The sequence below is a fragment of the Equus asinus genome, chromosome 29 (assembly GCF_041296235.1).
Source record: "Equus asinus isolate D_3611 breed Donkey chromosome 29, EquAss-T2T_v2, whole genome shotgun sequence".
NCBI lineage: Eukaryota > Metazoa > Chordata > Mammalia > Perissodactyla > Equidae > Equus > Equus asinus.
The window spans coordinates 33,600,510-33,624,214 of NC_091818.1; the positions used below are offsets into that span (position 1 = coordinate 33,600,510).

The following is a 23,705-nucleotide window of genomic DNA, read 5'->3' on the forward strand; positions in this document are numbered from 1 at the left end:
ATTCACTATCTGTAAATCATCGTTTACAGCTGCAGCCCACTCAGCAGCCCATATTGAATGAAATCTCCCCATCGGGGAAGGCTGGCAGTGTGGTCCTTGTTACATATTCTGCAGACAGCATTTACTTATTTATTTGATGTGCAATTAGGGGCGCTTTTATGTACACTTAGATGCATAATTAGGAGCCCTGTGGGGTCCCCTCTGAGACATTAGAAGAAGGAGCCAGAGTAAATGGTCTGCTCTGTGTCCCCACTCCAGCAGCGGGCAGAGCTTCCTATGGTTCCTAAGAGTATTTCGCAAGTGGGGGCATTGGCTCAGGGAATTGATGTATTACTGTCACCTCCCCAGACTAGTAAAGATTTTTGAACTGTATGAGATGATGAGACAGGAAGACAAAATCATATTTACAGGAAAGATTCCATTAACTGTGGACCGACTCCCAGTGGAGTCAGCCTGTTAAATTATTCAGTGGGATAAGCGCTCCAATAAGTGCACTGCTGACTTCTTGTTCAGCCTGTTTGGATGCACTTGACTCATTTTCGGCTTGCTGAGCCTTCTGCCTTGGCTAGCCCTGGGTGGGTGCCTCCCTCATTCCATCCTCTGTATTCCTTTGGGGACCACATCCTGTGCACGACGGGGAGGAACAGCTCCACTTAGTACATGTAGCATTCTTAGCATTTTGCAGCCTCTGCTCTTTCACGGTGTTGGATCAAAGGGCCTCCTCCAGTTGGCCCCTGGCAGTGGTTCAGATGTCACTAAGTGCTGAGCGGACCTAGAAGGGTTCAGTGCCTGTGGGTGATAAGCCCTGGGCATGGGTCATCAAGGGGGGATGGCCTCCCAGCTGAGGATCAGGCCTGCTGGAGGGATTATGGAGATGGGGATTGGGGGTGAGGGGCATAGAGAGTTACCAGAGTCTGCCATCTTAAAACAGCTCTCCAAGAAAGAAAGAAAATGAGCAAAACTAAGATCCCCTTCTCTAAGTATCATTGCTAGACATCCTCTTCTCCAAGCACCAGTGTTGGCCAAGGCTGAATTCTCTCTCTTTGGGGTGGGAATCCCAATCCTTTATCCTATACAGGAATTGCAATCCCCTGAAAGCACTGCGTTAGCCCTTTAGAATGTCTGTGGAGGGTGCCGAATATGGAAGCCTCTCCTATACAGTGGTGCACGTATGAGACTTACCAAATGCCTGTGGTGGCCAGGCTCTGCTCTAGGCCCTGCAGATGTTACAGCGAACAGAAGAGACAGGTCCCTGCCCTCACAGAGCTTACAGTCTCGTGGGGGGAGCAGTCAAGCGATAACATTAAATGAATCTCTAATGTATGGTGTCAGAGTATTGAATTCTACGAAGACAACCAATCAGAATAAGGAAGAGTGGAGGGGTGGTGGATGGCCAGGAGTGGCCTCTCCAAGGAGGTGATGTTTAAGTGACTCTCTCCTTCTGAGAGTGTTGCACGTCAGGCTCCTTGGGAAGCAGAGTCGGAGATGGGTTCATATGCACGAAGTGTGTCGGGAAGTCCTTGGGGGTTAATTCCAATGGGGAAGAGGAGCAGCACCAGGTAGAGAGAGAAGCTGAGTTATGATGCCGTCTTGGGCAAAGCTCTGAAGCTGGAGGAGCCATCAGAGCTGTTGCCCAGAGGCTGGGGGCTGAGCTTTATCCCCAGCATCAACCAATTTTTAGATACAGGTGACCCTCAGGGAAGGGGTCATGCCCTTGAGCAAGATGGCTCTCTACAGCGAGGATGACTCCTGGAAAGAGAGTAAGTCCTTCAGTCCTGAAGGGAGAGGCTGGTCAGACAGCCCAGTAGCTCTTACAGCAGTGGTTCTCAAAGTGTGGCCCTTGGGCCAGCAGCATCTACATCGCCTGGGAACATGTTGGACATGCAAACTCTGAGTCCCCACCTGAGACTTATGGACTCAGAAACTCAGAGGATGGGACTCGGTGATCTGTGTTCTCACAAAGCCCTCAAAGTGATTCAGATAAGACTGTGTTTTGAGGACCACTGCTCTACACACAGGTAGCAAGGAACCTTCTATGTGATCCCACTGCGTGGTTCTGTTGTTGTGAAGATATTTTAGTCTGAGTTAAAATCCAGTACCTTCTTAGAGAAGTTACCCCTTCAAAAAAAAGATGTTCAGTGGCCTCCATACCCACTCAAAGGCCCAGAGTAAATCTCAAAATCTCAACCAAAGAGGAATTTTGGTGCTATTAACTGACTTCTAGTATATTCCAAAAAGGTGCGCTAACTTCTTTAAACTCTCTGTGCCTCTCTTTCTATATCTGTGGAGACTCTCAAACACAAGAAATAGCCTGATTTTCTCCATCTTGAATATGTTTACATCTGAAAGAGTTCCCTGTTCCCCAAGATAAAAGGGCTGTTGCCCTCGACAGAGCGAATAGCGTTACAGTTTCTTTTATACTGAACACGAGAGGTGGCTTCACGATGAAGAGCAAACAGCGTCTCTTTGTTAAGAGGATTCACTTTTTCTTGGTCTTTGAATCTGGGAACCAGGGGTCCCTTGGTTCCCACAGTTTCCTGTGGAGGCCATTTCGGAGCCCGGTCCTGAGTCAGCCAAACCTGCAAGGCCACCAACTTGTATTCCTGTTGAAACTGTCCCCATGGTACCTGTGCTGGTGTCAGACTGTTACTTTTGAGGAAGCTGATGTCTATGAGCAGAAAATCAAAGCGTTACCCAATCCAGGTGGAGAATCCGTAGAGAGCAGCTAAATGAGAGTAATTTCCCTGCAGAAGTGCAGGTGGAGAGGGATGGAGTTATCCCTTGAGGAGAGGCAGGTCCGAATCTCTCCCGGGGTGACATGCTTGGAGATATCTGCTGGAGGAGGGTACACTGTGCTCTGAAGATCCCACCCAAATGGGCCCTGGCTTCCTGGTTGTGTTCATCTGCAGGCCTCCCATCACCGTTTGGGTGTGACATTCCTGCCCCGGCCTCAGACACCCAAGATATCTGGCCTGCTAGTCAAGACATCTCAGTTCTAGCTCCAGTTCTGCAAGATGAGTCACCTCCCTGGGCCTCAGTTTCCCCAATGATAAGGTGGTTGATAATAGACAATCAGGAATCTTGAGGTTGACAGAAACTTGAGACTAGAAACGAGAGGAAGGAAGGAGGGGGCAAGCTCCTTGTAGAGCCAGAAAGGAGTAATTAATAAAAGAAAGGATGAAAATCAGCATTTTCCCAGAAGAAGGTGGCGGAGGGAGAAAATGCCACTTTCTAAGTAGATAGAAGACCCCTATCTCTCTCAGATTGTTCTCCAGTTCAGCCAAAGCCCAAGCTAGATCCGCCTAGATGACTGGAGTCACTCTCCTCCACCTGCTGACGCGTCTGTCTCTTCCGTTGGGGGGAGGTCTCCCGGGGCTCACCCACGTCCCACAGCAAGGCCTGCTCTTGACTTCTTGTCCTGCCTCCCTGAGCAGGCACTTGGGACTGCACTAGGAAGGCCACAGAAACAGCCACGTTGACTGTGAGGATAGTAGGCTCAAACACAACGCTCGGTATTTATAGCATGCAAATGAACACCCAGCCAGACAGGCCAGCAGCCCCCTTGAGACTGACCAGCTTCTAAATAGCTCAAGGAAACAGATTCCCACTACTCAGGGGGCCCCGTTGACCGTGGATGCAATCTGAAGAAGCAAATCAAAACCATACGCTATTGTTGGATCCCAGACCTCCACAGACAACTGTCCAATAGCCTCGCCCACTCCAGAAGGAACCCCACACCGGTAGTAACTTATGAACAGATTTGGGTTTTCTGCCTTAGAAACCCAAAGACTTTGCTACTCTGACAAGAACATTGACCACCTGGGACTCAAAAGGCAAATTTCTTTGATCTCCCACCGTTCTTTTAAATGTGTTCTTCCCTCGATAAAAATGCAGGCAGGCTCATGACTTCTCGGACCACTCCCAGGTAATACAGAGTCACATGGTCACTTTACGTAGCAAAATAAAATTTATTAAGAAATTAGTGTCCAGGCCTTTATCACAACCAAAGCTCCAAAGCTGATTTAAAGTTCATTCTTCTCTCCTCTCCCAGCTGAGCTCCACCCCTCCTTCAGCTCATCTGACAGTAGCAAGCCATGGTTTAGATTTCTTGAGCAGGAGTCATGTGGCCGTCTTGGGTGTCCCTTAACTTTGGGAGACACCTGTCAAGCTCTCCAGGCGACCCTAGTGAACCCTCACGCACTAGCTTAGCAGAAGAAGGCATCCTCTCCCTTCCCCCTCTGGGTGGGGAAGCTCACAGCACACCTCTCTCCTTCTAAAATTCTCCCTCAGTTTCCACCTTCCTAAACTTTTTATTTTTATTTTTATTTATTTTTTTATTTTTGTTTATTTTTTTGCTTAGGAAGATTGTCCCTGAGCTAACATCTGTTGCCAGTCTCCCTCTATTTTTTTATTTTTGTTTATTTTTTTGCTTAGGAAGATTGTCCCTGAGCTAACATCTGCTGCCAGTCTCCCTCTATTTTTTTATTTTTGTTTATTTTTTTGCTTAGGAAGATTGTCCCTGAGCTAACATCTGTTGCCAGTCTCCCTCTATTTTGCATGTGGGTCACCACCACAGCATGGCTGATGAGTGGTCTAGGTCCATGCCTGGGATCCAAACCCATAAACCCAGGCTACTGAAGTGGAGTGCACCAAACTTAACCACTAGGCCATGAGGCCAACCCCTAAAGTGGTTTTTTTTGGGTTTTTTTGAGGAAGATTCACCCTGAGCTAACATCTGTGCCAATCTTCCTCTATTTTGTATATGGGTCACCATCACAGCACGGCTGCCAATGAGTCGTGTAGGTCTGCACCCAGGAACTGACCCCGGGCCACCAAAGTGGAGCATGCTGAAGTTAACCACTAGGCCATGGCGCTGGCCCCCCCTTCCTAAACATTTTATACTCCAACTGGGGGTGAGGGGTTTTAGAGACATCTAAACCATAAGGTTGTAAATTTTTAACTGTGATAAAATACATATAACATAAAATTTACCATTGGAACCTTTTTTCAGTCTCCTGTTCAGTAGTATTGAGTATGGTCACGTTGCTGTGTAACCAATCTCCAGAACTTTTTCATTGTGCAGCACTGAAACTCTGTCCCCATTAAACCACAGCCCAGGCCGCCACCATTCTACTTTTTTTCTGTGAATTTCACTCCTTTAGGACCTTCATATGAAGTGGAATCATACAGTATTCATATTTTTGTGACCATAGGGTTTTAATATCCAAACCAGGGCACTTTTGAGAGTGAAAGTAAGCCACTGGTTAATAATTACACCACCCTGTCGAATAAACCAGGGCTGCCACAGGCAAACCAAGCCACATGGTGGCCTCTTGAACCAGCATGGTGACCTGTTGAACTGGCTTTGGCCTTTTTTTTTTTGCCTCTCCTGGGTGGTCTGCTCGCCACTCACTGTAATGAGATTGATCATTTCAGCCAGGACTTCCATTTTCACATCCTGCAGCTCTGGCTGTGCAGTGGTGTCATTATCCACAGATAGCATAATTTATGACAGTCCCATGCTGAGCCAGCAACTGGGTAGCCTCCAGAGGGCCCTGGCCAGGGAAATCATAGACTATCCAAACACCCAGGTCTCTCTGGCATCTCTAGCAGGTGTTTCTGTGCTACACAGGGTTTTGCAAGTCTCCTCACCGATCCTTATTGTCATTTTAGAAAGCATATATGGGCATCGAATGTGGTCCATGGGCTCCCCACACCTGGACTGGACCCAGGCTCCTGGTGATGAGTGTTTCTGTCCTGGCCTTTTATTGGGAGGGCAAAGAGCCAGAGGAGCTCTGGATGTCAGTCTTTCCAGGCTTCTCGTTCGACTGGAAACCGAATCCCAGCCCTCCTGTAATAAGCATTAGGAGTCACAGCTGAGTGAATTTCCTCTGCGGGAACGCACTCACGTGTGTATCTTTAAATACATCGTTGAGTTGATGCTTGTAGCTGTAGGGTTTGAAGAACCATATAAAACTGGTCACTGGCCAGATTTCTCACCAGCCGACACTGAAAGACTGCGGGGTCACACAGTAGCAGAGATCATCCCCCTGAGGCACCTCGGCCATGACAGCCCAAAGCTGTGAGGCTAGGAGAGGACAGTTGTCATCTGCAGAGACCCCCGCAGCAGGTCCGAGAGGAGGCCCCTGGTAGGCCAACCATCCTAAAGGGGCTAGGAGGGGGGCTTCTTAGGGAGAATGGTCATCACTGGGGACTTAGGGGCTCCTTTGAAGGAATTAGTTTCATTCAGTCTTAACCAAAGAGCATCTCGTGATCCATGGTGCATCTGGACTAGGATTTACCAGTCAAAACAGTGGAAAGGCCACAAGGGAGCTCCTGGCCACTCCCCACTTCTCCCCAACCCCTCAAGCCCTAGGTACCCACACATCTACTTTTCTGTCTGCCTGGATTTGCCCCTTGCAGACGTTTCATATAAATGGAATCATAGAATCTGTGGCCTTTTGTGTCTGGCCTGTTTCACTGAGAATGATGTTTTCAAGGTTCCTCCACGTTATAGCGTGAATCGGAACTCCATCCCTTTTTATGGCTAATACTCCATTGTGCTCAGATTTTGCCTTCAGCATTTGCTGCATTCACATAGCAAACACACACACAGGCACAGTGCCTTGGGTCTCTGCACCTGCTGTATCCCCTCACACAGCAGCCTGGCTGTGCCCTCAGTTTCCTTCTGATACTGACTCAGATGTCATTTCAGTGAAGCCTTCCCCGACCACCTTTTGAACAGTGGCAGCCCCTGACCTGTATCCTCCTTTATGTTCGTCCTTGGAACCTATTATCCTCTGGCTTCCTTACTGTGTAGTTTTCTTATTTATTAGCTTACCTCTTTCCTTGCAAAAATGTACAGAGATTTTTGTCTGTTCGTTTCACTACTCTCTGCCCTCTGCCTAGCACAGGGCCTGACACATGGTTTAATAAATAAATATAAATAGTTCAGTGAATAAAACCAGTCAGAGCAGAATATCCAGTAGCTTGTTGTGACCCACCGCTAGTTTTGAGGACATCTCGAGATGTGCATGTGAGCAGTGACCTCATAGATAGAAGGATAAATAGTCTAGCTCCCATAAGGAAGGGTTTGAGAGAGCTCCATGTAAAAGGACAGATATTTGGAAGGGAGGGGAAGGGAGGAGGGAAGATGAGAGTTTTTACAGCTTAGATTTGTCAATGGAAAAATGAAAAACATAAGAGGTTCCCTACCAGTCCGTCTGGACTGTCCCTCGATTTTATTTTTCATCTCTTGGACCAAAAGGAGCCAAACAGCTAATAGTAACTAGAGATCAAGAGCAAATTGCTGGAGTCCTGCAGACCATTGAACAATTCTGGTTCATCTGGACGCCTTTCCTTTCTTGGAAGCAGGAAACGCGAGGCTGGGAAAGCCTGCCAGTTGAGCCCAGTAACCTCGCTTCGTCTTGGGAGATCTTAACAGCTTATTTCTGCTGAGCCAGGTAATACTGAGGGAGCTCGGTGAGAATTTTTTGTTTAATGAGCATGATTCAAAGGGGAAACCCAGGCTGAACTCACCTTTCTGGAAGTGTGAACCTGTTTAACATCAAAGCGGAGCACAGCCTGAAAGGTGTCAGCGTCTCACCCGCTCTCACTCCCAGCCCCTGAGGCTAGGGGACTCTGCACGGAGGGGCCAGCCTGCCCCCAGTCATGCCTGTCAACGAGACTCCAGGACTGAGGCTGTTTCTAGGCAGAATGAGTTGTGAAGAGCCACTCCAGGTCGGGACTAGGATTCCAGCTTGAGCCCCTGAGCTCCTGCAGACCGGAGACTCCCCCGTTGACTTTGGAATCCAGTTTAGTTCAGACAGAGCCCCCGAAGGAGGAAGGGCTGTGGTTCTCTTGGGCTGGCCCTCACTGCCACTTCCCTATTGCCATCTCCCTTGCAGTTTGTAAATGTATTTTTAACAAGATGTCTTGGTTCAACTGCTGGGGGTTCCTCATATCGGAGAATTGGCCTCAATTTTGAGCAGACAGATAATGGTTCAAATACCAGCTCCCACCATTTATCATCTGTGTGACTTTGAGAAAGTGACTTAACCTCTCTAAACTTCGGTTGCCATAATGCCTACCTCATAAAGCTCTTCTTTCATTCATTCACTCACTCAACAATTATTGAGTGCCTAATATGTTCCAGGCATGGTGCTAGGTGCCAGGAAAGTACCTTGGAGGAGCTTATAGTCTGGTAGGGAGATATTTGAGTAAAAAAGACGATTGCAACACAGGATGAGAATTGCTTTGTCGGAGGGGCGTATGTGAGTATCTGGAAGAACCAAGCCAGATTGGGGCTGGGAAGTTGGGGGTCTGGGGACAGCCCTGTGAAAAGGCGGTTTAGGGCAGGCTGCTGAGTGGAAGTATCCATTTCCTCCTCTGCTCTCGCCCCTCCTCCCCCTAAATTCAGTTCCCCAAATTGACCTGCCCCCTTGAGAATGTAGGGAAAAAGGAACAAACGCAGAGCTGTAAATGGGAGCAGCCCTCCTGGAAAGACAGAAATTCTAGAGTGGAAGTCCTCACTTCTAGAAAACATTCTCTCATCTCTCTTCCTTCTGGGAAGGAAAAATTGTGCAGCAGATACAGAATTGCTCCAGCAAGAGAATCTAGAGAGAGAAATCACCAAAGTCCACCAGAGCCCCAGCTGCAGAGATGGCAGCTGCATCCCAGCCCCGTCACCTCCAGTCCAGCTGGGGGGTTGGACCCTCCAGCAGAAGTGGGGCAGACCCCGCCTCCCCGCCTCTGCTGGCTGCAGCCACCACTGTGGGGCAGCCAGCAAGACCGCAAGTGTTCTCCGCAGCTGTCTGACTTGCAAAGCAAGCCGCCAGCCCCTGGCCCGGTGCCCGCTCGGCTGCCGTGCTCCCTGAGACACTTTTTAACCAGAAAGACTGGCGCTCACACCTGAGCTCTGGGCAGCAGGCCGTCTGCGTCAGTCCTGGTACCCGCAGAAACCAAGATGTGCAAGCCCTCACCCTCCCCAGCAGGACGGGCCGCCTCTTAAAACGCTAGGGGTCTTAAAGTGCACATGAACTCCTGTTCAATAGTTCTTCCCAAAGAGCCCTGGCTGGCTTACTAACTTTTTTCATCTTTGTTTCACACAGACCACCCTAGGGTAGAGTTTTGTCACTTTCTCTTTTTCTTTTTTTAGCATGATGAAGCAGGATTTTAGTTATGAGTAAATACCTTTGTTTCCACATAGAGCCGGTTGCCAGCCCATTCTTCTCCATCTCATTCCTCATCTTCTGTGAAGTCACATGGCCAGCCCCAGGGAAATCAGGGAACTTATTTTGATCCCTCACCTCTGGACAGAGCCACCAGGCATAAGAGGACTGACAAGTGCCAACCTCCCTGCTAAAAAAAAAAATAGAAAAACACAGGTTTTGCCCAAAGTCTGCCCTCTGAAGTAGTCAAAACAAAAACCTTAACAGCAATCCAAAAAGAGATGTTTTTGCCGTTGCACGGGAAATGGCCCACCGTAATTTTTCCCCCAGACTAATTCCTTCTTTGAAGCATCCCACTGACAGAAGTCATGGCAGGTGTGACTGGCCTTGAAGTTTTTTTAAAGGAAAGCCTAGAGCACAGAGAGGTTAAGCCACCCATCACTGAGCCACAATGCTCGTTGCTGGAAAAACCAAAGGTAGACCCAGATAGGAGATCACTGGCTGGCGTCTCCATTCGAACGCTAATCCTCATACATCCCCCAGAGGCAGTCTCTGAGGAGGGAAGAAATTACATCAGGAGGCCAAGGATAAGAAAAGAAAACACTTTCAGCTTCTCTTTAAAGTTTATACATGTTCCAAAGCTTTATGATGCATCTTTCTGCAAGAAAAGTGGAAGTACGCACAAAAATCAGAGAGAGAGAGGCCCCCTCCAGGGAGAAAAATAAAAGGAAATCTCATCCAGTGGGGAGAAATAAACCCGCCTGTTTCTCTATGGGCCTGTTAAGTACTCGTTGACCCTCTTTCTCTCTTTCCCCTGTAATGACTCATAAGGCAAAGGAAGCTAAAAGGTTTTTGATGGGTTAAAAAGAGGCCATCCCTGAAAGGGTCAAGGCCTGGTGCTCTGGGCCTCTGTCACTGAATTAACCAAGTCAATTTGGAGCTCGTGTGGTCTGACGGTCAGGAGTACGCAGTTAAAGAACGTCTCGATTCTGTTGTGTCTGGCTATGCAGAGAAATTCCCATTGTTTTCGTTGCTGGGTATGAGGCCCTCTCAGAAGAAAACAGATGCTAGCGAGTTCTCTTTCAGTGCAGCTAAGGAATGCTATACTCATACTCACTTTGGAAGTGAATTATCTACGAACATAGTTTTCCTGTTTTGGAGGGCCCGATTTGGTTCCCATTCCGTGTCATACTGAGCCGTATTACAATAAGGTACTTTCTTCCCAGGGTGAATGTTTTGAGATTAGAAGTCATAGCAGGAAAATGGTCAAAACAGACCCTGGTCAGAATTGCAGTGGACTTGGGAATCAGCCAGATGAGAACCGAGGAGCCCAAAGAGAATCCAGCAAACAGCAGCTTCAACGGAAGGAACGACAACTCCGGTTAGGCTTATGCTTGCATTGTGAAAAATCTAATTAACAGAAAACATTTTAAAAAATGCCACAGTACCATATTAGCCATCTTTTAAAAAAATTACACAAACCTATACTTTGGGTTGTTAGGTGTTCGAAGTATTTAGAACTTTATTTTGTACTTTAACAATACTACTGACATGTAAATGATGGCGAGGAAAGAACATAATAGCTACTATTTATTGAGTGCTAACTATGTACTAGGCACCATTTTAAGCACTTTATATGTATTAACTCGTTAATACAACAGCCCTACGAAAAAACTGTTGCTAGTAGTAATTTTCTAAAGATGAGAAAACTAATTGCACAAAGAAACTAAATTGACAGGGATGCACATCCAGAAAGTGGTAAACAATATGTCTTTGAAAACCATGCTTTTAATCAATCCTGTTCTGGATTGTCTTCCCTCAGTAGGAAATGTTTAAAGCGAGCTACTTTATTTTTAAATTCCGAAGAGTAGCAGTGTGACATTCCCTGGATTTACAATGCTGACCTTCAACCCGTGCAGAGGATGTCGGAATGCCCACACACCGCCCCTCCTCTCACAGAAACGGAAGCGGAGATGTAGAGGGATTCCCAAAGTCAGGACAATAACTGAGGCCTTTTGACTTCCAAACCAGAGTTCGCGCCCCGAAAAATGATGAACCAAGACGATGGAGAATCAGCGGTGGTCATGAATATCGACTGTCTGAGATAGAAGCATGAGACATATCTTCTTAAGTTGATGTGGTGCCTCTGTAGGGTTTTAAAAGCCTGCTACGGAAACTATAGATGATTTTAAGCTCCGTCAGGAAGTTAATTAGTATATCCTGAATCCAGTCTACTTTGTGAATGTCTCATCTGCCGAACTAGGTTGTCAGCTTCTTACAAACAGAAACATGCATTAAGCATCATGTCCTTCCTATTCTCTATTAGCACAGGTCCATTCAAAGTAGACACCACTACTTGAGTGGTTCTCTCTTCTTTAAGCCTGAAGTGAAATATATTGAACCTTAAGCAACTGATTTGAAAAACCTCTGACGAATAGCGTCCACTCACTGAAAACATACCTGCTTCTCTTGTTCCCTAGACTTGCTTCTCCCATCGTAGCAGAACCTCATCAGGGCTCCCCTCATCGAATTCTCTGAGTGCGTGGGTTTGGAGTTTTCTGTGGTGTGCTCCCATTTTCATTAAACTCCCTCAGGTTGGGCTTCAGCGACTCCTTCTGTTGTCCTGTAGCCCTGCAGATGTGTGGCAACTCATTTTTATTTGCTGGAGGGATAAATACACCTAGAGGTTACCGAGTGGCAGCCCTGCTTCTAGAAAGTGAACAGAACAGAAATGAAAGAAGGGAGTTCGTTCTTTAGTTTGTCTGTTTCATTCTGAGCTCAGGGAGTATTGCTGGCCATGAGTCTAATTCTAGTTATAAAAGAACTCCTTGCTGGCGTTTGGAAGGCATGCGACTGCCAGGACCTTTGAAGAAGTGATCATTACTTAGCCATTAGCTTGAAACAATTTTTTTCTCTCTCATCGTGAGGCCTTCCTGGTGCATTAGAAAGAGCCCAGGACAGAAGTCACAAGAGTAGTCCCAACATCAGTTACTTATTTAACCTCTGCCCGTCCCTTAGCCTCTCTCCACTGGACTTGCCTTATCTGCGGAAGGAGGAGGCTGGACCAGATGGTGCTGGAATTCTGTATAATGGCCTCTCCAGAAGAAGCAGGAAGTTGCTCAGAGAGAGGTCATTAAGAGGCTTGGTGAGTCAGCCTTGGGGACAGGAGGAAGACAAGGCTCCCCAAAGTCCTGGGCAAGAATCAGAGGCACTAGAGTGAGCTTCCTCGCAAGGCTTTATTTCCACAGCATTCCCAGGGCTCGTCTGCCATCCCCCGTTCTGTCCCAGCGCTCAGTAAACACTTGCTGGGGAGGAAGTCTCATGGAGTCAAGGCCGCTTCAGTCTGTCCCTGCTGTGCCTTCAGAAAGAACAGGGCCAGGGGTGGGGTGGGGGGGATGTTCGCCCTTTTCTGCCCTGACCTTCAGCCACACACAGGATGTGGGAATCCAGCAGACCAGCTAATAAGATCCACTAACGAGGTCCAGCTCATTAAGTGTTTATGGTGCACACAGGGCTCAGAGGCCATATTTCTTAGCCACTCTTGTTCCCTCTCTGAGGATAAACGTTTCCCATCTCCTGTTTTATACATTAGGACATGGAGGCCCCGAAAGGGGAAGTGGAGGACCCGTGATCACTTGGGAATCGAAAGTCTGCATCAGAAACTATGAATGCATATCTAGTCCCAGCTGTGGTCCCAATGACAGTAACAGACACCATCTCAATGAAGCCACTTCTGGATGGTTTTCTGAGTTTCTGTTTTTAGGGCAAGCCCAACTTATTAAGGCTGTTTTTAATCACGACTCCTGTTATTTGTTGGTCCCTGATTGAAAGCTACTGAATACTGAGGCATCTCTGTGTGGAAAACCAGAGGAATCCAGGTCTCTAAGAAGAGAAAGTAGTAATACTTGTCATCATTTACAGCGTATAAGGAAAGGAGAGCCATTATATAGGCCTAAAAAGATTTGGTTTTATACTTCCCACTTACAGTCACATTGTTGCTCATTTATCAAAATCATTCCACTCGTGAAGTTAACCAGCCATTAGTGAGTAAGAGCTGTTCCCCCTAATTGGTGGACCCATGTGGAAAGGAACATAGTTAGAGGTTAGAGTAATGGGCCAGGTGTCCTTGACTCCTATTTCTGGTTTCTTCACTGACTTGCTGTGTGGCCTTAGGCAGTTTCCCTTAATTTCTCTGGGCCTCGTTTTCCCCAAGAAGAGAATTTCCCCCTCACTCTTCTCCGGGGATGCCAGAAGATCAAAGAAGAGATGTTTGCAGAGCTTTTTAAAGATGCCCAAATGAAGTGTATTAGCAAGGCCTTGATTTAATAGGCATTAATTAATCCTTTGATTATTGATAGAATCATGTATTTTAGCTTTTAATTAGCTCCTGGGGCATACTTGGCTGTAGGAGGAGTTATACAAAATCCTAAGGGAACTGGTGCAATCATAATGGTCATTGTATGTGTCTGATGTGTCTTTATGTGGAGTCCCAAAGCGGGGTGACGTCTTTACCTGGTGACAGGGTTGTGATGAGCCAGGGTGGCTCTCCTGGAGTGACACAGATGATCAGGGGCTGCCCCCAAACCAGCAGAGTCAGAGCACAGCATACCCTGTTTAAAATGGGGGGTCAAGGTCAAGTGTCTTCTCTTTGTTTGTTTTTACTCGGCCAGCCTCAGAGTGGAGGCTGTAGCAGGCAGGGCCTTTAAGCTGTGCGGCACAGCCACAGAAATGGTGCATGAGGGCATCCAGCTGCCTTCATACCCTGCTCCCCAACCCCCCCATCCCACCAGGCAAAGGTCCCCACATGAGCACTTCCTGCTAGTGTCCCAATGCAACCCTGTCTTGAAACTGTCCATTCATTTGCCTCACTCCCACCCTCCATTCCTAATAGTTCATTTGCAAAAAAAAAAAAATCCCTCCTTAGAGCAGACATGAGGGAAAGCCACTGCTCTGACCCCTGTTAGAAAATGTCTACAGACAGTACCTCGTCCTCGGGAGATGCTGGGAGCCAGGCTGCCCGGGTTCAGTGCCCACCGCAGAAGTCTGGGTAGCGGTAGTGCGGGTGGTGGTGGCGGTGGATCGAGGGGCCGCCGCAGAGCCCAGATGGTTTTGTTTGGGCCCCATGGCAGAAGCGAGGCTCTCCACACCAGGCAAAATGGGGTGGGGGGAGCATTTCCAGGAAGGCTCAGCTTGCCTTCAGCTTTGCAAGGAGTGGGGGAGGGAGGAGTTGCCAGGGAACCAAGGCCTCTGAGCATTGGCTGTGCGGTTCTTCACCAGGCAGGAGGGGCTCCAGGTGAGGTGTTCACAGCATGCCCACCCCAGGTTTGCTTCGTTTCCTCCTGAGCAGGAGGAGAAAGCTCCCTGAGCGGGTTCTCCCTGTTACACGCCCAGCCCAGGACAGTGTCCGCAGCATGAGCACCAGCCAGGACCAGAGACAGGACCAGTGACACAGTTTGCGGGGCTGGTGCAAAATGCAAATGCAGGACCCCTAGCTTCCGACTTACTGAGAAATTCAAGAAGGAAACAACAGAGCTTTAACCAAGCATGGGTCCCTTCTGAGCGTGGGGCCTGCAGATCACACAGCCATGAAGCCGTCCTGGCCAAGCTGGGTGCAGCACAGGGGCTGACGGCCCTTCAAGGAACAGCCATCGACCAGCCACCCCTTTCTTTGGCGGAAAGGGAAGGGCGAGGGGGCCGGGGAATAATTCTGTACCCCTCCTTCAAGATTTCCAGCATGGCAATAATCATATGATATCTTCTGACACCCCAGCATCAAGGCTTGAGTTAAGACAGTTAAGAAAAGAATAGAGCCGGCCCGGTGGCACAGCAGTTAAGTGTGCACGTTCTGCTTCAGCGGCCCAGGGTTTGCCGGCCCGGATTCCAGGTGTGGACATGGCACCAATTGTCAAGCCATGCTGTGGTAGGTGTCCCACATATAAAGGAGAGGAAGATGTGCACGGATGTTAGCTCAGGGCCAGTCTTCCTCAGCAAAAAGAGGAGGATTGGTGGCAGGTGTTAGCTCAGGGCTAATCTTCCTCAAAAATAAATAAATAAATAAAAAGAAAAGAATAATTCTGGTTGCTCTGGAGTTATCCTCTCTTATCTGCCAGGTTTCGGGAGAAGCAGGAACAATTAGGAATCACCCTGAGCTCTAAGCTCATTGAGCACTTACTTTGTGCCATACCGCGTGAAGGATCTGGTGCTTCTGCCTTCGAGGGGCATTATTCCCATTTTCCAGATGGGAAAACTGAGGCCTAAGGAAATGCTCTCCCTTGCGTAAGGTCAGACAACTTGGATGTAGGGGAGCCTGGATTCAAACGGATGCAGTCAGACTCCGGAGCCTGTGTGCCTGGCCACTTAGTTCTGTTTACTCCCAATCCTGGGGTCAGTGCCGGGGATCTGTTAGTTCTGGTGCTTTTGTGTCTGTGGCTAAGTTCAGGGGAATGTCCATAAATATTCACACGGGGGGTCAGAGAGAACTTTGGGTGTCTCATTGAGGGATTTAGCGTAGCATCAGACGAGAGCGTAAGACTCAGACCTGTGACTTGAGTCATAGACGACTCAGGTGGCATTTCATCTGTGAGCTGACACAGGGCTGTTTGAGTCAGTCACTTTCCTTGAAATGTCTCTCCATTCGCTTGCACCTGACCTGAAAGGAGAAAGAAGCACAACTTTCCTTGGGCTTCAGAATGAAACGTTCTTTGCGCTGTGGACAAAGAGGTGGCGTGTAATAAGAGAATCGATGTCCTCCTCCTGTTATGCAGGCGAAATCATGGTACAATTCTGCAGGGCAGGTTGTGAAGAGAAAAGAATGCAGCCATTCTAGACGCAGCTTTTATTGCAGCCCAGTTTGACGAAGGGGTGGAGTCTTTTGGCCAAGCCCTGACTAAGCAGTGCCCTGGGCCTTCCAGGGCGGGGTTGATGGGACCCAGGGAAATCGCAGTCCCATCTCTAAGGAGGAGAAAATGTAAGCACGTCAGAGAGGGTCAGGTGTCTCAGATGAGGGGACTCTGGGTCTAGGATGAGACCCTAAAGAGCACGTGCCTCAAAGCAGTAGGCAAAGACATGGAGGACCCCTGGGAGGAACGGCCGCTCTTGGGATGAAGGAGAACGGGATTCTGCTTTCCTCTTCTTGGGGCAAAATAAGCTCAACTTCTAAGTATCTAGAAGGGGCTGCCGTATGCATCAAATATAAATGTCTAAATATAAATATAATTGTGTGCGCGCATAACTTTAACCTGTTTTGACATTTCCCAGAGGGTTAAGTAACTTTCTTTTTCATCCGATGAAAGGAAGCCCCCTCGCAGAGCAACGCTGCGGCCCTAATTACTCCCAGACAAGGCAGGCAGCCTCTGAGTTAAGGGTTCCCCGTCCGAAGGAGGGACGACCACCGGGCCGGAGGGGCCCATCGGGCAGCTGGGGGCACTTTTTACCCGCCCCTTTTCAGAACCGCCTTCATTCCCCTCCTCACGCTCCCCGATGGCAGCGAGCCTCTTGGATTTTCTTTGTGCCGCAGAAAGAAGCTGGCGCTTGACAGCCTCATATTGTTGCCTTGAGTCGCCAGCCCCCAAAGAAAGTGGTTGCAGCCCCCGCCCTGCGCAGAGAGGCTTCCTGGCCATCCGGACTGGCCGGGGCGAGTGGGAGCTCTTACACATTAGTGGGCAGGAAGTGGAGTCCCGATGGGAGGCTGGGAATTTGACCGCCTTCCCATTTCAGCACCGGAGGGAGGAAGCTGGTTCGGCAGGAGCGCAGATGGCTACTGCTGCCTCTGAGAGCGCCTCGCTCCCCGCGCCCCTGCCCCCTGCGCGCCCGGCCGCCGCTCTCTCCCCGCTCCCCTCCTCCCCTCCTCCCCTTGGAGGGAAAAGTCTGCAGCGCTGGGAACTGTCCTGGAGAACCCAACAAAGGCAAAGCAGAGGAGAACAACTTGAAAAGAACTTGTTTTGTTCCCGTTAAGAAACCTGCAGGAAAATCCACACCCACAGTGCTGGGTTTTGAACTGGAGAGCGGCGGCGTGCGTGCGTGTGCGTGTGTGTGTGTGTGTGTGTGTGTGTGTGTGTGTGTGTGTGTCAAGCAAGAAGCGGAGGAGGCGGAGGCACAAACAGCCGTCCCCGGGCTCCGCTTTGATAAGGAAACTGCCCGCCGTAGAAATTCAGCAGCAAAGAGAGCACCACAGCGTGAACCAACCCCTTCTGAGTTTCAACTGCATTGTTTTCTGTGTAGATCTTCCAGTGGAGACAGTTGGAAAACCTGTATTTCAGAGAAAAGAAGTTTTCCGTGGAAGTTCATGACCCACGCAGGTAAGCTGGAAAAATCCTTTTCTTCTGGGAGTGCATGGCTGGCTCGGCATATTATTTATATTACTATTTTTGTGCTGTCATTGTTCATGGTCATTCTAGGGGGAGGGGCAGAGGATGGTTGATGGTGGAAAACAGTTAAATCAGCCAGGAAAAGCTTTGTTTTGTACTAAGTGTGTTGATAAATGTGGTGGGTTCAAGTGTGCATATGTGTGTGAAATGAGCGATTCCCTGATCTTCTCATCTGGCTACAAGTGTTGATGGTTCATATGTGTGGAGTTATCGTTACATGCCGGGGCATTTTAGAGATTTGTAGCATTTCATAACCACCGCCAAATTCAACAGGGCAGTGGTCTGAGTTCTTCTAGGCAGTTTTTGCCAGAAAAGTGTGTGAAAGATGGCTTGTCAGAGCTTCTCAGAATGTTTCAGGCAGGACAGCCAGCACCAAAAGCATTCTGTACCCAGAGCAGTTGTGCTAAATTGATTCCGGGAGCTGTAATTTTCAGGTGTTAGCACTGTGGGCGGATTGAAAGAAATCCGATTCTTTCTCTCTCCACCTCTCATTGCTTCCCAGGGAGCGTTAATGCAAAAATCAATGCTCTCCAAGTCAGATGCCAAACAATAGGGTCCCCGTCTGGAATGCAGCGAGCCCTGCGTGGAAGGTTCTCGGGGGCAGTGCGTGCGTACCCGCGGCTTTTCCTCTCTTTGTCTGCCAGCAGTCCTAGAGTTACAGGCAGGCCAGAAACTAGCAGCAAAGTTTCATAAAAACAGGCCTGACACCTAAGGAGAGATGGCTTTCAATGGGTCCAAAAATGAGTTTACAAGCAGGTTGCCCTGGGAAGACAGTAAAAAGATCAGACTCTCTAGAGAAGCGAACATGGCTTTTATGTGTCATTGATACCCCAGCCCTGGCCTAGGAAAGAGGGCTTGGCACCGGCTCCCCTCACACATGGCTTCTGAGCTCTCAAAACAAGCTGCTGTGCCTCCCAGGGAGACAGCCCCCACTCCCGCCCCCGCCCCCGTCAGAGTGCTGAGGCTTGTGCAGTAGTCTCTGTTCCTGCAGCCTCTGATAACCTAGTGGGGCTGACGCGCTGCTTGGCCCGCTGTGTAATCTGCATGGAACAGCCTCTCCCGTGGAGGGGAAGAGCTTGCCCCATGCCCCACAGTTTCCTACACGACAAACAAGTGGAGAACATGTTAGGGATTCCAGGTCTCTGTCGCTGGAGGCGAACATGGCAGCATTAGTAGATTAACGACCGGTCCAGCCTTTCTCAGGGTCCCGCAAAGGGGCTCCCAGTCCGGAGACCCTGCCTCTGCTGAGCAGGAATCCATTTGTGCTGACTGAGTGGAGAAGAGAGAGATGCTGAGAATAATATTCCAGCTGAGAAGGAATTGTTACTCTTCCAGGCGAACCATATCAGACCAGAGTCTGAAGAGCGTGAGAGGAAGGAAAACTTATCTGTAAAAAGAGCGAAATAAATGTTGCCACCATAGGTCAGAGGAGGAAAGGGGATGCTTGACAGAATGAAAACTGGACATTGGAGAATCTGAGGGGCTGGAGCATAAGCACTAGATAGCCTTTCCATGCCTGTGCTCTGTTGGGAATTGTGATAACACACAGAGGCACCTTGGACAAATCCTAGAATGGGTGTGGGTGTGTGTGGGGGTGTGTGTGTGTGTGTGTGTGTGTTCTCTCTGGGTCTGTTGCCCTCTCTGTGATGTAACACTGAATTCCCTTCCTTTTCCCAAGGCCCAGGGGTATAGGAAAGCGTCTAAGCCTCACATGTTGCTATTACATGGGCTTTTAGCCATAAAACGAGAGTGGTCAATCTTTTATTTGTTGAGTAGCTTCTATGTTCGGGCTCCAAAACAGGGTCCACTGCCCTTGAAGAACTTCCCACACAGCTAGGGAGACAGGCAAAAGGGGTGTGATGTTTACTGAGTGTTCATATGTGCTGGTACCGCTCTACACACCTGGGTGCTCTCTGTAACTCTAAGAAATAGGTACCACTGGTCTTCTTGTTCTCCCGGTGAGAAACTGAGGCACCGAGAAACGAAGTAACTTGCTCTAGGTTACAAATGGCTAGTAAGCGGTAGAGGCAGGATTCGAACCCAGGGAGCCTGGCTCCAGAGCTCTCACACTTTACTACTATGTATACACAAGGCAGTGGGGACCAAGTGCCAGATGGCACAGGCCATAAATCTGAAGGTCACTGGAAGCTAGGCTGCTCAGGAGAGGCTTTCTGAGCAGGAGAGATCTGAGCTGACCTTTGTAGGCTGAGGAGGATTTAAAGCTCAAGGTAGGGCCCTCAAGGATAAAGATGTCCATCAGGTCAAGTGGGCAGAAGAGAGAAGAGGAAAGTGGAGGAGCCCGAGGCAGCCTAAGCACAGAGCAGGATCATGTACCCTGGAGGAAAATAGCCCTCTGTTTGCCCAGAGGCAAGAAGGGAGTATAGAGGCCAGGAGAGGCCAGGGAGGTGTCTTCACTGATGTCAGAGGTGGAAACCCAAGTTGACGTCCACTTGAAAGACAACTTGTCCAAATACACACAGAGGCAAGCAAAGGGAATCGCTTCCGATTAGCTGCTTAGTCGGGTGGCAGAGCCAAAGCTCTAAGCCCGGGTGTCTGCCTCACACAGCAGTAAGTGCTCCTTAAGTTAAATGTGTCATCCTGTTGCTGTTGCCTTGTTTATGTGGAGCAGGGAAGACAAATCTAGTTGACTGTATGTTGGGGTGATTCAGGGGTCAGCCAACTCCCCCAAACCAGGAAGGGCGTCAGAACCAAAATAATCAGATGGCAAGTGTGGGAGAGAACCATGTCCTAAAGATGTCATCCATGGGACATGGCGAGGACAAGGAATCACCCAGGGCAGAGGGTGCTTCCTGAGTCCATGGGCACAGGTTGGATCACAGAAGATGCTGTGGGATTTGTTCTCCTGTGAATGCATCCTAACTCAGTACCTGGTGCTGTTTCTACACTTCTCTAGGTTTTGGCAAATACTCAGTTTCTAAAGTTTAGTCAAAATAGAAGAGCTGGTGGGGTGGGAAGAGCCTGGAGGGAAAGATGCGGAGAAAAGATAAATTAATAATGAGTCAGGAGAAAAACTCTCAGTGTATCTGATTCAGGTGCTCCCATGGGTTGTTTAGAACGTCCTAGACCTGACAAGCCTCTTAACCCTTCCTCACTCTCCTTACGTGAAAAATACAAGCACCTAGCCTGGTACACTACTTTCACTAAAATGTATTTCAAGAAAAAATGGTATTTACTCCCAGGAGCAGCCATTGCTTTGGAAGCCAAAGTGGGAGTTCAGATCACAGCTTCTTTTTTAAATCTGCTAAGACTCGTAGGGGTTTCCCTCTCACTCTCTCGCCAGCTCCTCTTGCATTATTTTCAACTGTATGCTCTTTCATGAGCTGGCGTTTTCTTTTAACTTTTGTTTTAACTAAGGGGAGGAATACCCTGCCTCGAATCAGTAGCATTAACTAACCACCAGATTTAAATTTCTCCTTAAAAGTGGGTTTGAAGAAGACCTACCGTTAAATCTTCAGCCCCCAAGGGAAGGTGATGGGAGTGGCTTTAAATTTTCTTCAAGGGAAAATTTCCCTTGGGAAAAAAAAGTGATTATTCACAAGTCCTGACTACCCAAGTGTCTTCTAAATTAGATATCTTAATCTGGGGAACACACATTTTTCTTCCGACGTTCGCATCAGATACCCCAGACGCCACCCACAGTCCCATCACCTTGCCTTATACATATGCGCATGTAAAAACATGTTCTCAGATTTCACTTGCAAAGTAATCCACCTGTCCTATAAATAGCCTCACTGAGAACATGATCACCTAACCCTTTTTCCCCCCAATTCCATTAATATGGTGAATTATGTTGGGACCAGTGTTTCCTCTTTCATTTTTGAAGTCTGACTGCCTCTCTCTGCTCCATGCATATATGTAACCATATCTCCTCCATAAATGTATATGGCAGGATGGGATAGTGTGGAGGGCTTGGCTGGGCTCATTTCTTTCTGCCTTCTGTCTTTTCATTCTTTATACTCTGCCTGCCCTCTGAATGTATTTGATAATTGATAACCAACTCTTTCAAACAACATTGAGTTAGAGTAATATAAGAAGTCCTGATTCCCTCAGACGCTGTGGCCTGTGGCAATTAGAAGAGAATTCACTCATCCTTCACCATAGGCAGCATTGCCTGCTTAATGAGGGACATTGTCAAAGGCTTTTCCTGTCTCTGAAGTTTGTGTTGGCCCAGCGCCAGGAGCTGAAGATCAGAAAGGACCGTCCAGTGACCTAAAGTGACCCATCTTATCCCAGACAAGGCAGAGGCCTGACCAAATCCTGAACCTCTGAACCCTAAGGAGCCAGTAAATCAAAAGATGAACATTATTCACAGTAGCCAAGATAAGGAAACAACCTCAGTGTCTGTCCACAGTTGAATGGAGAAAGGAATTGTGGCATGTATATACAATGGAATATTATTCAGCCTTAGAAAAGAAGGAGATCCTGCCAGTTGCAACAATATGGATGAACCTAGAGGATAGCATGCTAAGTGACATAAGCCAGACACAAAAAGAAAAACACTGCATGATCTTGCTTGTGTGTAGAATCTAAAAAACTCAAATACATAGTATCAGAGAATAGAATGGTAGTTACCGGGGGCGAGGAGGGGGGGGAAATGGGGAGATGTTGGTCAGAGGTACAAAGTTGCAGTCATCTAGGCTGAGTCTAGAGCTGTAATGTACGGTATGGTGACTATAGTTAATAATACTGTATTGAATACTGCAAATTGGCTAAGAGAATAGATTTCAGGTGTTATCACAAAAAATGGTAACTTTGAGGAGACAATATGTTTCAGTAGCTTGACTGTAGTAATCATTTCACTATGTACATTTATATCAAATCATCATGTTGTACACCTTAGATATAATTTTAATTAAAGAAATAACAAGAGGACCTTTGCCAGCCAGTTTCCCTAAGCACACACTCACACGCATGCACTCTCATCTGTCACCCTTAGGCCAGGGCTTTTAGGACCCAGTGGGTTCTCAGTAAAAGCTGTTGCTCATCAATGGATTCCCTCATCATCAACATGGTTGGACCTTCTGACTCTTGCTTTCCCAGGGCTTCAGTGACAAGGAGGACGTTTGGACACAGTGGCATCGCAGTGCATACGTGGTACGCGTGTCCAGCATTAATCAAGTCCATCTGGGCTATGGCCATTAGCCAACACCAGTTCTATCTGGACAGAAAGCAGAGTAAGGTAAGTCCCTTTCCTGGGATTGAGAAGGACTCTGCTGGGACAGATGTTCCACCGAGCCTCAGGACAGTTGAGGGCCCTTGTCTGGATCTTGTTGTTTAGGGATTGGGAACTGGGTGAGTGAGGAGGCGCTGCATCCTTGCCATGGGATGTGCACAGGCACAGACTTGCCTTTTACGGCTGTAGGAGGGAGGAACGAGGCGAGTTCTTCAAGAGGGCAAGTTCCATGCAACTTGGTCAAGGGCTTCTGGCCCAACCACAGTCAGAGCCACTCAGCCCTTCCCTGCAGCCAGGTAGGGCCCTCTTGAGGAATTCCGACCATGCTCTTGAACCTCAGGAACCTCTCCTGGGAGCAAGCAGTCCCGACCTTTTTGGTGTTCAAACAGTGGCATATTGTTTTCTTTTTGAGAAAAAAAAGTAGCCGTTCTCAGCTAATAGATACCACCGAGGATAATTGCTGTGAAAACCCTCCAGGCTTTTCCAACTGCCAACTCCATTTTTTTAAAAATGCAAAACTGGAAACATGGCGGGGGTGGGAAGCCAACAACCCTGTTTCCCGAAGGTTTCCCTGGCGCCTTGGGCCTTGGTAAACAGTCATCCTCTGCGGGAGATTGGACCCAGCCCCAGTCCAGACCCACGGTGCCTTTTCTGGTGGGTGGGAGAATGACGTCGCCTTGGTTCACACACAGCTTGTATCAACTCTCTGCCCTCTCTTCTTCCAGCCTTGTCTGCTGTGCTCCACTTGTCTCCCCCCGACAAGCCACTCCAGTTCATTACCCCTCAGGTGTAGAGCCATATCAAGATGGGCCCTGCACCTTTCTCAGGATCCTACTGGCTTGGGGGTGGAATGCGGAGCTACAGAGCAAGACCGACCTTGGCCCCCGGCCTAGTCGGAACCACCACCTCTGGGAGGTTTGCCCCATTGTGTGAGTTCTTGGGAGGGAGTGGGTGACAGGACCCTGGGCTCACTGG

The 23,705-nt window shown here is 48.5% G+C and overlaps 1 protein-coding gene across 12 annotated transcripts in view; it reads left to right on the forward strand.

Moving 5' to 3' along the window:
• Positions 1 to 23,705, forward strand: part of FRMD4A (FERM domain containing 4A) — a 584,597-nt gene that overhangs the window by 502,782 nt on the left and 58,110 nt on the right. For all 12 annotated transcript variants that reach the window (XM_070500878.1, XM_070500880.1, XM_070500879.1 and 9 more), the window contains 2 exons: positions 17,391 to 17,467; positions 22,598 to 22,736. In XM_070500878.1, coding sequence (XP_070356979.1) covers positions 17,391 to 17,467; positions 22,598 to 22,736 — 216 coding nt within the window. The remainder of the gene's footprint in view (positions 1 to 17,390; positions 17,468 to 22,597; positions 22,737 to 23,705) is intronic.